The following is a 15443-nucleotide window of genomic DNA, read 5'->3' on the forward strand; positions in this document are numbered from 1 at the left end:
TTTATTTTATTTTATTTTATTTTATTTTATTTTATTTTATTTTATTTTATTTTATTTTTTGAGTCATGGTCTCAGTATGCAGCTCTGGCTGTCATGGTCTTCATGCCATTATGTAGACCAGCCTGGCCTCAAACTCAGAGATCTGCCTACCTCTGCCTCCCAAGTTCCGGGATGAAAGCTGGAAGCCATCGTGGGCCCGTAAGCTAAATGCATCCTAGGACAGCTATGAATGTGGCCCAGCACATTTGTAGATGACAACATAATGTAATGGTGTCAAAGGTTTGCACACCCCTGGAACTAAGTGAACGCTTATTTGGCTAGGAGTCAAGAGAAATTAATTCAGTTAGAACTGGTCTAGCCTTAGAGCAATTTTATGACCTTAGACAAATTCTAAGTGTGTGTGTGTGTGTGTGTGTGTGTGTGTGTGTGTGTATATGTGTACTCACGCACATGTATTCTAGACACTGAACTGGGTACTTCGTGCTTTACCACTGAGTTATATCTGCAGCCAAATATTAACCCCTTTGTTCTATAATTCCCTTGTCTATTAGTGAAGTTAATTTCTGTGCTATCTGCCTCACCATTTTTATGATTATCAACGGAGGCCTCATCAGCTTTTTCCACATCATGTCAACATAACCAAATACACTTTTTATATTCTTGGATTTAAAGATGATGAATTCTTTTGTAATACCTATCACTTTCCTGTTTTGCTTCTTCCACTTAAGCCTTTCTCGACAAAAGGTGTTTTCTTTCTTTCCTATTCATAGTAAGCCTGACTTAGACCCAACGTTTATCTACTGCTCACTTGAGGCCTCTAATGATAATTACTTGTATTAGACTTATCTGCCAACTGTTGATATGTAGCATTGTGGTAGAAGCATTTAAGGGAGCAGAGAGGTTCAGCTCATGACATCCAGGAAGCAGAGGACAGGGTGGGGACAAGTCATGTAATGTTAAAGAGAGGGTTTGTGAACACCAGAGTGGTTAGAATGACATGCTGCCAGTGAAAGTGTACATTAGTCTGTCTTTCTAGAAAGGACATTTATATCAAAATCTGTTTGTGACAACAGAGTCTTGCTGTAAAGTTCAGACTGGTTTGTAACCCTTCATTCTTCTATATCAGCTCCTGAGGCCTGTGGTTACAGGTGCTCACCACCACATCAGGCTTTGAGTAAGGGGGTTTTGTTTGTTTGCTTGGTTGGTTGGTTTTGATTTCTTAGAGACTGAGTCTCCCTAGGTTTTTTGGCTGTCCTGGAAGTCAATATATAGACCAGACTGGCCCTGAACTCACAGAGATTCTCCTGTCTCTGCTTCCCAAATGTTAAGAGGAATGTGTCATCACACCCTGCTCTGTTTTTTTACTATTATAACCTATCTTGATTTCCTTGCTGAGGTAAGTGTAGGAAGACTACAAAAAGATACATGAATTGAATATTATATCAAAATGGTTTCCCGTTGAGAATTTGAAAACCTAAGAGACTGTTTAAGCATAATTATATACTACTCTGCAAGCACTAAAAATGACATAGACATTTATCATAGTGTTTGTATTTATAGCAGAGTACTAAGTAAACAATATTTACTGCTTTTTCAAAACAGAGCATCTGCACATATATCAATATCTATTTGTTTGTATATGTATATATGACTTCCCAAAAGTCTCATTAAATTTTTGTAAAGATGCTGATTAAAGCTGTGTGTTTTTACTTTATAACTATGTAACAACTATTGGTATGCAATAAAAATTGTGCTATATTGAATGGTAGTCTATTCCAGAGTAGGGAAGGTATCTAAGTAATGTCTATCTGTAAACACATAGATTTTGTAAATTTACATCACTTAGCTGTTTTTGTTCTGGCTCTCAGTCAAAGGATGTTTCTATACCTGTTGGTTACCTGTCCTGCAAACTACTGCTCATACAGCGTAACCAAACACATTCTTATCAGAGGATATAGCTATTAGTGCCAGTCACACACTAGCTTCCGTTTATAACTTACTTTTGGCAGTGATAATAACATGTGTTTTGATATAATTCTATTCTGTTCTATTTTGTTTATTTTTATAGTGCTGAAGATCAAACCCAAGTCTTGGGCATGTTAGACAAGCACTCCTGATAATTGTTTTTATAACTTAACAGGTAATTTTGAAGGCATCTGCCTGCCATTCAACTTTATTACATATGTACATAGATGTAGTACATATATGTGCACATATACTATTTTAACTTTTGCTTTAATGGATTTTTTTTCAACTAGTTAAAAATATGGAGCCTGAAACTGAAGGGCCGCCACCAGCAACCCAAGTGACAGCTCTTCAGCAAATGGTTGCCTCTTGTACTGGAGCTGTGTTGACATCACTAATGGGTAAAATTATGTTACCAGTGCAGATTATGTAACTTTGAGTATTCCATTAGCGTATATTATATTATCCATGAAGTAGTGATACTATTTTTGAGGGGTACAGTGTGGCATGCATGCACTTGTGCATGTTTGTTGTTTGTGCACGTGGCAGCCAGAAGTCAATGTCAACATCTTCTGTTGCACTGTCCCTTATTTGTGTGTGTGCCTGTGTATTTATGTGTGTACATACACATGCTTGAATATGTGTATGCAAGTGTGTGGAGACCAGAGTTCAATGCTGGGTGTCTTCAGACAAGGTCTCTCCTTGAAGGCAGAGCTGCATAATTGGCTAGCAAACTCCAGGTATCCTCTTTGTCTTTGCCTTTCTGTGCTGGGATCACAGTCCAGTGCCACTGGGCCCAATGTTTAACCATGGATGCTGGGGAGTCACACTCTAGTCTGCACACTTGTGTGACAAGCACTTTACTGAGCTATCTCTTGAGCCACCAAACTAATGATCAGGTAGAATAGCAGGCTTCCGGTGCTTTAGCACGACAGTGTGAAGAGGAAAGGAAGAGTGTCAGGTCTCAGTCCTGCTTGTTCACTCACAGGTCGCTGCCACAGTACCCATTCTCCTGGGGCCTATCTTTCACTGAAAATAAGGGGTTTCAGCAGAGTGTGGTATTTACACTACACACCTTTAATTCCAGGACTTGGGAAGCAAAGACATGTGGATCTTTGTAAGAGAGCCTGGTGTACATAGGTGTTTCAGGACAACCAGGGCTACATTAATAGAGGGACTCTTAAAAAACAAAAAAAGGAGGGAGAATATTTTTTAAAATAAGAATTCCTGGATTCCCTATCAACATTATTAAACTTTTACAATTCTTTTAAGTCTTTTAAACTAGAAAAAGAATAAAATATTTGCACATAGAATAACATACTTTGGGGTAACTTAAGAGTTTCTCAAGGTTTTGTGGATTTAGCCTTTTGTTTTCCATATAGCCGTAGTCAAATGGTATAAGTGATAGCTTAACATTGACTGATTTTAGGTTGTCTAGTTTGTTTAGTTAAGATAATAAGTGATTAGAACATATAAACCATTTTTTATGTTGTATCTTTAAGTTAGAATTCAAGTTCATAATGGCCTTAAAAATTATCTAATGTGACTTTCTTGTTCTCTGATGAGGAACAGTTTCTTGACACCACAATTTAATGTTTTTTGGGTTTTTTTTTTTTGGTTTTTTTATTTTCATGAACTAGAGCATGCAAATGAAAGTAAGATGCAAATTTTCTTCCTGTTCCCAAGTGACTGGCATAGCCTAATGCTGATAGAGATAAATTGATCAGATTGGGGAGACTCAGTCTTTAGACTTTTAGAGCTTTCATAGATCGCTTTAAAGAACATATTTTCTAAAATTGTAATGCTTCAGTTCTAACACTAATGGAATTGTAGTTGTAGATTGAAATGCCTAGTCCTTGTGAGAAGTGGTTTGTAGTTCGTCCTGTGGACAGAAATGCTAAGGGCCACGTTAGAAGCAGCTCAGGGGTAGAACATACATTTTTAAATAAACAGCTTACCCTTTGCATAAAAATGAGGAAAAGTAGGACTTAATGTCTAGTTTTCTAATAGAGATTTAGAGATATCATATCTTAATTAACATTTATATATCCATAGTGACACCTCTGGATGTTGTTAAAATTCGACTCCAAGCCCAGAACAACCCATTCCCCAAAGGTGTGTATATTAAACTTTTTAAACTTGTTTTTTTTTTCTTAGAGTTTTAAAAATGTTACTGTACTCATTTTTGTTTCGATGATATTTTTGTTAATTTATTAGAATTGATGCCTTAGCTAGAAACATTTTTCACCATTTAATTGTATCTATTGAGGTTTAGGTAGGAAAAAAATAGTTTTTGTTCTGTTTTTTTAAATAAAAATTTGTGATTTACCGTTTTGCTGGGTATAGTAGTTGGGCTGACATCTGTGGTCTCTGAGAGCCTGTAAAACATCTGTGTAGGCCCTTCTAAATTTTTAGAGTTTCCATTGAGAAGATATGTGTTATTCCAGTAGGTCTGCCTTTATGTTACTTGGTCTTTTTCCCTTATGGATTTCTTTCTTCGTTTTGTATGTTTAGTGTTGGAGAGAAAGCCTTCTAGAGTTGGGCATGGGCTGAGTGGGAGTAGGGTTGGAGAAGATTGGCTTTATCAGCTGCATGCGGGGCTGGGGAGTTGGGCGAGGCCTCAGCAGGTGGTCTGCTGCCTAGATGGGTGAGATACTGGGGGGTTGGGTGTGAAGGAGAGGAGAAGTGAAGAGCTGCAGTTAGCCTACCTGCTTCCCTGGGCTGCATGCCCTGTGGGTTCCCAGGGAATGTCTGCTGGAGCTGGAGGCTGAGATAAAGCAGTAAGTAGGGGAGGGAATTTTGGAGGGGAAGAGCTGTGTGATCATTGGAATGGGGTTTAGGGATGAAGGTAGGCCACAGCAGGGGGTCTGCTGCAGAGCTGGGGATGACACTGATGGATTAGATTTGTAGGAACAGAGGGAGATTTGTAGATCTGCAGTTAGCCTACCTGCTCCTCTGTTAATTTATAATGCAAGATTATTCATTATGACTGTGGAATTTGATAAAAATGATTCTATATTGTATCAGATGAACAAGAATCCAACACTGTAGTCAGCCAACTGTATAAAGGTAGTGTATCAAACACAAGTAGGAAGAGTTGGCTGAGCTGTAGTAAACTGCCTTATTTCAGTCCTCCCTGTTCTGAGACTGTAGCTCAGAGGGTACATTGCTTTCCTTGCATATATGAAGCCATGAGTTCTATTCTCAGTGTCAGTACAGTGGAGGGGATAAAGAATAATAAGATAGTAAGTAAATCTTTTCTGTTAAGTACATAGAAATAAGGTCAAATGAAAAGTCATGTTTCAGATACAGATAAATATAAAAAGACTAAAAGGTTAGTTTTGTGCATTAAAGAAAGTTGTGGAAGCAGAGCAGATGACACTATGACACTCAGAATTTCTGTAGCTTACACAGGACAATCTGGTTGGCAAGTCTGAAACCATTAGGACAAGTTGTGGGAAATTAGGTAAGCTAGCAGCTGTCCAGACAGAGCAGTGCACATAGAGAAAAGACAAGCATTGCACTACTTACTGTAAGAACATTTGTTCTGCTCATTTTGACATGAATTGCCCATGTGTGCAAGAGTTGATTTGTAAACATGTTTCTCCTTTTTCCATCTCCCATCCTGTAGGTAACCTAAAAAATACTTCTATGCACATGTTTTTAAAGCCATAGTTCAAAAATATAAAACCCAGTAATTCATGTTGTCACTTCAGTGTGAGTTTAGAAGCTAGTTCTGACTTACCTTGAGCAAATTGAGCTGATTACCTATGTTCCAGCCAGGAAGTTCTCTTTTTGCTAGTCCACTGTACGTGCATTTTATCTGTAAAGATAATATAACTACTGTAATTGTACTCTGCTTTCTTAGGAAAGTGTTTTTTATACAGTAATGGACTCATGGATCACATGTGTATCTGTGAAGAGGAGAGCAAGAAAGCGTGGTATAAGAAGCCAGGAAACTTCCATGGAACATTGGTAAAGACATGCTTTTTATTTGCAGTCTTTGTACGCTTTCTTTTTCTTTTTTTTAGACTTTTTATTTTATTTTTTAAAATCAGTTATTTTATTTATTTACATTTACATTTCAAATGTTATTTCCCTTCCTGGTTTCTTCTCCACAAACTGCCTGTCCCATCCCCCCACCCACTCACTCCTGCATCACCAACCTAGCATTCCCCTACACTGGGGCATCAGGCCTTCACAGGACCAAGGGCCATTCACATTGGTGTTTGTAGCTGGCCAGCAGCCACGAGTCGAAGGGGTTCACCTGAAAAGAGGGCTGGGAACGAAAGAAGGACGGAGGGTGAGAAGGCATGAAGCCAAGACCAAGTTCTCTGATCAAGGCTCAATGCTTTAATGTTCAGCTTTCAATTTAAAGGGAAAGACCCTGCCCGGACCCTTCCTAGTTTCAGCAGGGAGAGTTGGGTAGGATAATCCGTTCTTGATCACAAGTCAAGGCTGGAGATGTCTCAAGGCAAGCCCAGGGGCAGTTCTTCTTTCAAGTTCCTGTATCAGGCTGTAGGTGCAGCCAAGGTGGGTGACTCCACCTAGGTGTCTATTGACATGCAGCCGAGGTGGCTGGTTCCACCTAGGTCCTATTGTTTCGTCTGTTGTGGTAAACAAGGTCTCTCAGGTCTACTCAAGGCCGGGGGAAGGGCACAGATGTTAGATAAGGCCATCCTCTGCTACATATATAGCTGGAGCCATGGGCCCCTCCATGTGTGTTCTTTGGTTGGGGATTTAATCCCTAGGAGCTGGGGGGCGAGGGGTGGGGATGGGAATCTAGTTGGTTGATATTGTTGTTCTTCCTATGGGGTTGCAAACACTTTCATCCTTATCTGTTTTGGTGAGGATCTGGCAGACCCTCTTAGGAGAAAGCTATGTTAGGCTGCTGTCAGCAAGCACTTCTTGGTATCAGCAATAGTGACTGGGTTTGGTGGCTGCATGTGGGATGGATCCCCAGGTGGGGCAGTCTCTGGATGGCCTTTCCTTCAGTCTCTGCTCCACTCTTTGTCCCTGAATTTCCTTTAGACAGGAGGAATTCTGGGTTAAAATTTTTGAGATGTGTAGGTGGCCTCATCCCTTAACCAGGGGCTGTGCCTAACCTCTGAATATGGTGTCTACAGATTCTCTCTCCCCTTTGTTGGGTATTTCAGCTAATGTCATCTCTGTTAGATCCTGGGAGCCTCTTGCTTTCCTGGTATCTGGGACTTTCTGGTGGCTACCCCATCTTCCCCATCCCCCATTGCTATGCACCTGTGTTCAATTTCCTGACCCTCTGTACATCTCCTGGTCTCCCATACCTGATCCTGCCCCTCTTCTTCCCCTCCCCCTACTCTCTTCCTCCCAAGCCCTACCCACCCACCTTGTACCTCCCATGATTATTTTATTCTTCTGTGTAGGACTGAAGCATCCACCCTTTGGTCTTTCTTCTTTTTGAGTTTCATATTGTGTATGAGTTGTATCATGGGCATTCCAAGCTTTTTTCCTAAATATTCATTTATCAGTGAGTACATACCATTTGTGTTCTTTTGTGATTGGGTTACCTCATTCAGGATATTTTCTAGTTCATCCATTTACCTAAGAATTTCTCTAATTCATTGTCTTTAATAGCTGAGTAGTACTCCACTATGTAAATGTACCACATTTTCTGTGCCCATATCTCTGTTGAGGGACATTTGGGTTGTTTCCAGCATCTGGATATTATAAATAAGGCTGCTATGAACATAGTAGTGGAGCATGTGTCCTCGTTATATGTTGGAGCATCTTCTGGGTATATGCCCAGGAGTGGTAAAGCTGGGTCCTCAGGTAATACTATCTCCAATTTTCAGAGGAACCACCAGACTGATTTCCAGAGTGCCTGTATCAGCTTGCAATCCCACCAACAATGGAGGGGTGTTCCTTTTTCTCCACATCCTCGCCAGCATCTGCTATTACCTGAGTTTTTGATCTTAGCCATTCTGACTAGTGTGAGGTAGAATCTCAGGGTTGTTTTGATTTGCATTTCCCAGGTGACTAAGGATGTTGAATGTTTCTTTAGGTGCTTCTCGGCCATTCAGTATTCCTCAGTTGAGAATTCTTTGTTTAGCTCTGTACTTAATTTTTAATAGGGTTGTTTGGTTCTGTGGAGTCTAATTTCTTGAGTTCTTTGTATATATATTTGATATTAGCCCTCTATTGGATATAGGACTGGTAAAGATGTTTTTTCCCAATCTATTGGTTGCCATTTTGTCCTGTTGACAGTATCCTTTGCCTTACAGAAGCTTTGCAATTCTATGAGATCCCATTTGCCTGTAGTGGATCTTATAGCCTGGGCCATTGGTTTTCTGTTCAGGAAGTTTTCCCCTATGCCAATGTGTTCTAGGTGCTTTCCCAGTTTCTCTTCTAATAGATTCAGTGTATCTGGTTTTACGTGGAAGTCTTTGATCCACTTGGTCTTGAGCTTTGTACAAGGAGATAAGAATGGGTCAATTTTCATTCTTCTACATGCTGACCGCCACTTGAGCCAGCACCATTTATTGAATATGCTATACTTTTTTCCGCTGGATGGTTTTAGCTCCTTTGTCAAAGATCAAGTGACCATAGGTGTGTGAGTTCATTTCTGGGTCTTCAATTCCACTGATCTTCCTGCCTGTCTCTACCAATACCGTGCAGTTTTTATCACTATTGCTCTGTAGTACAGCTTGAGGTCAGGGATGGTAATTTCCCCAGAAGTTCTCTTATTGTTGAGAATAGTTTTCGCTATCCTGGATTTTTTGTTGTTCCAAATGAAATTGAGAATTGCTTTTTATATCTCTGTGAAGAATTGAGTTGGAATTTTGATGGGGATTGGATTGAATCTGTAGATTGCTTTTGGCAAGATGGACATTTTTTACTATGTTAATCCTGCCAATCCATGAGCATGAAAGGGCTTTCCATCTTCTGAGCTCTTCTTCAATTTCTTTCTTCAGAGACTTAAAGTTATTGTACAGATCTTTCCCTTGCTTGATTAGAGTCAAACCAAGATATTTTATATTATATGTGACTATTGTGGAGGGTGTTGTTTCCCTAATTTCTTTCTCAGCCTGTTTATTATTTGTATAAAGGAAGGCTACTGATTTGTTTGAGTGAATTTTGTATCCAGCCACTTTGCTGAAACTGGTTATCAGCTGAAGGAGTTCTCTGGTGGAATTTTTGAGGTCACTTAAGTATACTATCATATCATCTGCAACTAGTGATATCTTGACTCTTCCTTTCCAATTTGTATCGCTTTGACCTCTTTTTTTTTTTTTTTTTTTGTCTATTTGCTCTGGCTACGACTTCAAGTACTATATTGAATGGATAGGGAGAGAGTGGTCAGCCTTGTCTAGTCCCTGATTTTAGTGGGTTTGCTTCAAGTTTCTCTCCATTTACTTTAATGTTGGCTACTGGTTTCCTGTATATTGCTTTCACTGTGTTTAGGTATGGACCTTGAATTCCAGATCTTTCTAATACTTTTATTATGAGGAGATGTTGAATTTTGTCAACTGCTTTCCTCACATCTAATGAGATGATCATGTCGGGTTTTTTCTTTGAGTTTGTTTATATAGTGGATTACATTGATGAGTTTCCAAATATTGAACCGTCCCTGCATCCCTGGGATGAAGCCTACTTGATCATAGTGAATGATGGTTTTGATGTGTTCTTGGATTCAGTTTGGGAGAATTTTATTGAGTATATTTGCATTGATATTTATAAGGGGAACTAGTCTGAAGTTCTTTTTCTTTGTTTCGTCTTTGTAAAGTTTAGGTATGAGTGTGATTGTGGCTTCATTGAACGAATTAGGTAGTGTTCCTTCTGTTTCTATTTTGTGGAATAGTTTGAAGAGAATTGGTATTTAGGTCTTCCTTGAAGGTCTGATAGAATTCTGCACTAAACCCATCTGGTCCTGGGCTTTTTTTGGTGGGAGACTTTTAGTGACTGCTGCTGTTTCTTTAGGGGGTGTGGTACTGTTTAGATGGTCTATCTGCTCCTGACTTAACTTTGGTACCTGGTATCTGTCTAGAAAATTGTCCATTTCATCCAGATTTTCCACTTTTGTTGAGTATAGGCTTTTGTAGTAGGATCTGATGATTTTTTTAATTTCCTTTGTTTCTGTTGTTATATCTCTCTTTTCATTTCTGATTTTGTTAATTTGGATACTGTCTCTGTGTCCTCTGGTTAATCTGGCTAAGGGTTTATCTATCTTGTTGATTTTCTCGAAGAACCAGCACCTAGTTTTGTTGATTCTTTGTATAGTTCTCTTTGTTTCTACTGGGATGATTTCAGCCGAGTTTGACTATTTCCTGCCATCTACTCCTCATGGGTGTATTAGTTTCTTTTTGTTCTAGAGGTTTCAGGTGTGCTGTTAAGCTGCTAGTGTGTGCTCTTCGGTTCCTTTATGGAGGCACTCCGAGCTATCAGTTTTCATCTTAGCACTGCTTTCATTGTGTCCTATAAGTTTGGGTATGTTTGTGCCTTCATTTTCTTTAAATTCTAAAAGTCTTTAATTTCTTCATTTCTTCCCTGACAAAATTATCATTGAGTAGAGAGTTGTTCAGCTTCCCTGTGTATGTGGGCTTTCTGTTGTTTTTGCTGTTATTGAAGACCAGCCTTAGTCTGTGGTGATCTGATAGCTTACAAGGGATTATTTCAATTTTCTTGTTATCTGTTGAGGCCTGTTTTGTGACCAATTATATGGTCAGTTTTGGAGAAGGTACCATGAAGTTCTGAGAAAAGGGTACATTCCTTTGTTTTAGGATGAAATGTTCTATAGATATCCGTTAAATCATTTGGTTCATAACTTCTGTTAGTTTCACTGTGTCTCTGTTGAGTTTCTGTTTCCATGATGTGGCCATTGTTGAGAGAGGGGTGTTTGTGGGGAAATGATTAGCTCATGCATGGGCACAGGTGTGAGCTCTTGAGTCTTGTTGGGCTGTTGTGATTTCCACGGCTCCAAAGAGACTGGAGTGCGGGAATCTTGACTGAGTTCGCTCCACGGCACTGGGCGGGGTGTTACAGGGCCCCGCCCAGCGGGGGGAGTTCTTACTCAGTCTGAAGTTCCATGGGGGTGCAGGGCTCTTGGATTGGGGATCCCCGGGCCAGGAGGTGGCTGGGAACCGACTGGTCTCAAGCCTTTGGGCTCTCAGATGCTGCTGAGAGTCCGAGGAAGGACCGAGACTGGGAGCATGTTGGCTCACGACCACATGCTATCATGGTCCTACAGGTGTTGAATCTCCCACTATTATTGTGTGAGGTGCAATTTGTGCTTTGAGGTTTAGTAAAATTTCTTTTATGAATGTGGGTGTCCTTGCATTTGGGGCATAATTGTTCAGAATTGTGAGTTCATCTTGGTTGATTTTTCTTTGATGAGTATAAAGTGTCCTTCCTCATCTTTTTTGATAACTTTTGGTTGAAAGTTGATTTTATTCGATATTAGAATGGCTACTCCAGCTTGTTTCTTGAGTCCATTTGCTTGGAAAACTGTTTTCTAGCTCTTTATTCTGAGGTAGTATCTGTTTATGTCACTAAATTGTGTTTCCTGTATGCAGCAAAATGCTGGGTCTTGTTCACATATCCAGTCTATTAGTCCATGTCTTTTTTATTGGGGAATTGAGTCCATTGATGTTAAGTGATATTAAGGACCAGTGATTGTTGCTTCCTGTGATTTTTATTGTTAGAGGTGGAATTATGTTTGTGTGGCTCCCTTCTTTTGGGTTTGTTGAAAGAAAATTACTTTCTTCCTGTTTGTAAGGTATAGTTTCTCTTGTGTTTTCCATCTGTTATCCTTTGTAGGGCTGGATTTGTGGAAAGATATTGTGTAAATTTGGTCTTGTCATGGAATATCTTGGTTTCTCTATCTGTGGTAATTGAGAGTTTTGCTGGGTATAGTAGTCTGGGCCCGGCATTTGTGTTCTTGAATGTTTATGGGGATCTCTTTCGGTTAGGAAAGTTTTCTTCTATAATTTTGTTGAAGACATTTGCTGGCCCTTTGAGTTGGAAATTTTCACTCTTTTCTATACCTATTATCCTTAGGTTTGATCTTTTTATTGTGTCCTGGATTTCCTGGTTGTTTTGTGTCAGGAGTTTTTTGCATTTTGCATTTTCTTTGACTATTGTGTCAATGTTTTCCATGGTATCTTCTACACCAGAGAGTCTCTCTTCTATCTCTTGTATTCTGTTGGTGATGCTTCCATCTGTGACCCCTGATCTCTTTCCTAGGTTTTCTATCTCCAGGGTTGTCTCCTTTTGTGATTTGGTTAATGTTTCTATTTCCATTTTTCAGATCCTGGATAGTTTTGTTCAATTTTTTCACCTGTTTGGTTGTGTTTTCCTGTATTTCTTTAAGGAATTTATGTGTTTCCTCTTTAAGGGCTTCTACCTGTTTACCTGTGTTTTCCTGCATTTCTCTAAGGGAGTTATTTATGTCCTTCTTAAAGTCCTCTATCATCATCATGAGATGTGAGTTTAAATCAGTCTTGCTTTTCCGGTGTGTTCAGGTATCCAGGGCTTGCTGTGGTGGGAGAACTGGGTTCTGATGATGTCAAGTAGCCTTGGTTTCTGTTGCTTATGTTCTTGCGCTTGCCTCTTGCCATCTGGTTATCTCTGGTGTTAGCTGATCTGACTCTGACTAGAGCCGGTCCCTCCTGTGAGCCTGTGATCTTAGGTGTGTCAGCACTCCTGGGATATAAGCTCTCTACGGGTGTGATTGGGGTGCTAGGAGCTGTGGCATGGGGTCAGCTCCGGGGCACAGATGGAAACTGTTAGGATTGCGTCCCTGGCTGCTCCACAGCTCCTGTGTCCTGTGGGCCCCAGGTGGGTCCCACTTGGGACAGTAGTGGTGGTCTCACCTGTAAGCTTAGGTGTGCCAGTACTCCTGGGAGTCTAGCTATCTCCTGGCAGTCGTATATTTTCTTATACATGATTTTCTAATTATTAGGGAATTAAAAGTCCATCATGGTAAAGAAAAGTATTTTTTCCCTTTATAATTTGTTAACTTTCATTTGTGTATCCTTTTTATATACAGGAAAAGTAGCTTTTTAAAATTATGTTTAAATTTCTTTAGAAATGTAGGTCTCCCATTTTTTTAAAAAAATATACAAACAGAATTCTGTCTGTATGTTTTGTTCCTGTATCCTTAGTAGTAACATTAATGCACTTCTAAAGAGAGCACTGTAAGGATTATCTTGATTCCTTTAAAGAAAAATACCCAATTTCTCTGTGGACTATCTGCCCTGTAACCTCTGGCAACTTGTAATCAGTTCTTAATTTAGAAAATTTTGTCATGTGAAAAATGCTACATAAATGGAATCATGGCATAAGCTACATTTAGAGGTTGACATTTTTCACTTTGGGTAATAGTAATAGTGCAGAGATTCTTCCTAGTGTTGCAGGAGTCCAGTATTTGCTTCCTTCTTAGGGCTTAGTGGCTTGATATGGATGTGCCACATTTCCATGCAGGGCTATTTGCAGTTTTCAGTTACTGTGTATAAAACCTGCTACAGACATTCGTTGTGTTTCTTTGGTGGGAGGAGTCTATGAGAGTTATTCTTTAACATTTCTAAGATTTTTTTTTTTTAGAAGAACTATACTTTCTTCCCAGCTTAGAGTGAAATGACATCTTTACTATGTTGGGTCTTGTAGTGCATTTTGTTTTGTTTTGTCCTTTGGAATATTGTCAGTGCATGTAGCCCTGGCCTGGAACTTGATATGTAAAAGAAGCTGGCCTGGAATCCATAGAGTTCTGCCTTTCTCTGCCGTCCAAATTCGGAGATTGAAGTTGTGTGCTACCATCCCCAGATTCTGATGCATTTTAAATCAAATTGTAACATTATAATTGAAACATTTATTAAATGTTTTAAATTGTCAGTTTTTTCATTCAATTAATAGACAAATTATATTAACGTAGTTGTAGATGTAAAGGCTTATACTTGCCTTTTTCTGTTCCTCTTGTTCTTGTCTTGTTTTGCGTTCTTTCTATTTCGGTTGTTTTTCTTGCCTTCCTTTGTGTTATATGTTTAATCATTCCATTTTTATTACTCATGCTTTTTGTGTATATATTTCTTAACTAAAGCAGTCTGATTGGTTTTTTTTTTTTTTTTTTTACTTTAAGTATATTAACAAATGAGCATTCCATGTTTTTGTTTTGTTTTTAATGTTGGGTGATTTGAAATCTTTGTCAGAGAACTTAGACATCTAGGCTCAATTTCAGTGTTTATTATTGTCTCTCTTCATTTAGTAGAACACCTTCCTAGTTCCTAGAATGGTGAATTCGCTAAACTCTGGGCATTTTGAATGTTGTTATTAAACCCCAATTCTGATTAAACATTTTATTTAAATCTTTAAAACAACAACAACACTGTTCCCCAAAGGAAGAGGTAGTATCACATGGTTAGTACAGCATAGCTGCAAATCCAGGTTCTCCACTCATGACCATTGGCAGCAAGTTTAAGTGAGTTTTGACACTTTCCACTGACTGACTCTGAGATGGAGTGACCTCACTACTGTCAGATGATGGCAAACGTCTTCCCTCTACTATTTCTCTTCTGATACCACCTAAATGTAGCAGGCAGGAAACCTCTTGTTGATCCTCTGTAGCACCGACCCACTGAAGGTGTTCTAGTTCACTAACGCACCCTTCCAGGGGCGGTCTAGACAACTTCCTTGGTTTTGCTTATAAGGGTCTGAGTTATAGCTGACTGGAGTAGGACAATAATTTTTATTTATGTATTTGTTTATATCCCAGAACCTCCCTCACCATGTTCCTTCCTCCCATCCCTCTTCCCCTTCTCCTCTGAGAGGGTGGGACTCCACCCTGGCTATCCCCCAACCCTTGCACATCAACTGCCAGATTAAGTGATTCTTTCCCACTGAGGCCAGACAGGGCAGCCATGACGACTGACTTGCCTGTCAGAACACATGTCTTAAACGTTATCTCTCCCACCAAGCTTCCTCTTTCTGCTTGTGAGTTTGTGAGTAGCTCCTTTTCTTAACACAGTATTTTAAGTGCACCAGTGTTGTGATTTGTATTCACATTTTTTTAGTCCTATATAGCATACCATTTTATGAATATACTTTGTTTTATTTCTCTGTTTATTAGTTGATGGACATTTACGTTATTTTCACTTTGGGAGGTGAATAATGCAATTATCAGCATTTTAATTTTGTGTAACGTGTTTTTTAATATCTCCTCCATATATATTCTGAATTGAATTTTTGGGTCGTATGGTACTAATTTGTTTAGCTTTTTGAGAAACTACCAAACTGTTTTCCAAAGTGGCTATATCACTTTATTTTCCTATAAGCAATATATGAGGCTTCCAATTTCTTCAGTCCTCACTAGGACCCATCTTCTCCTCTCTCCTCTCTTCTCTCCCTCCCCTTTTCCTTCCCTTCTTTCTAAGCAGGAGGTTTCAGTGTGTTGCCTTGGCTGGCCTTGGATTTTCCATCTCCTGACTGAGCCTCACAGGTAGCTGGGGTTA

The 15443-nt window shown here is 39.4% G+C and overlaps 1 protein-coding gene across 2 annotated transcripts in view; it reads left to right on the plus strand.

Moving 5' to 3' along the window:
- The window catches only part of Slc25a40 (solute carrier family 25 member 40), a 31360-nt gene that overhangs the window by 2358 nt on the left and 13559 nt on the right, over nucleotides 1-15443 (plus strand). For both annotated transcript variants that reach the window (XM_028776086.1, XM_028776087.1), the window contains exons 2-5: nucleotides 2069-2140; nucleotides 2259-2366; nucleotides 4021-4080; nucleotides 5834-5940. In XM_028776086.1, coding sequence (XP_028631919.1) covers nucleotides 2267-2366; nucleotides 4021-4080; nucleotides 5834-5940 — 267 coding nt within the window. In that variant the 5' untranslated portion in view covers nucleotides 2069-2140; nucleotides 2259-2266. The remainder of the gene's footprint in view (nucleotides 1-2068; nucleotides 2141-2258; nucleotides 2367-4020; nucleotides 4081-5833; nucleotides 5941-15443) is intronic.

This window comes from Grammomys surdaster, unplaced genomic scaffold (genome assembly GCF_004785775.1).
Source record: "Grammomys surdaster isolate TR1022 unplaced genomic scaffold, NIH_TR_1.0 264, whole genome shotgun sequence".
Classification (NCBI taxonomy): domain Eukaryota; kingdom Metazoa; phylum Chordata; class Mammalia; order Rodentia; family Muridae; genus Grammomys; species Grammomys surdaster.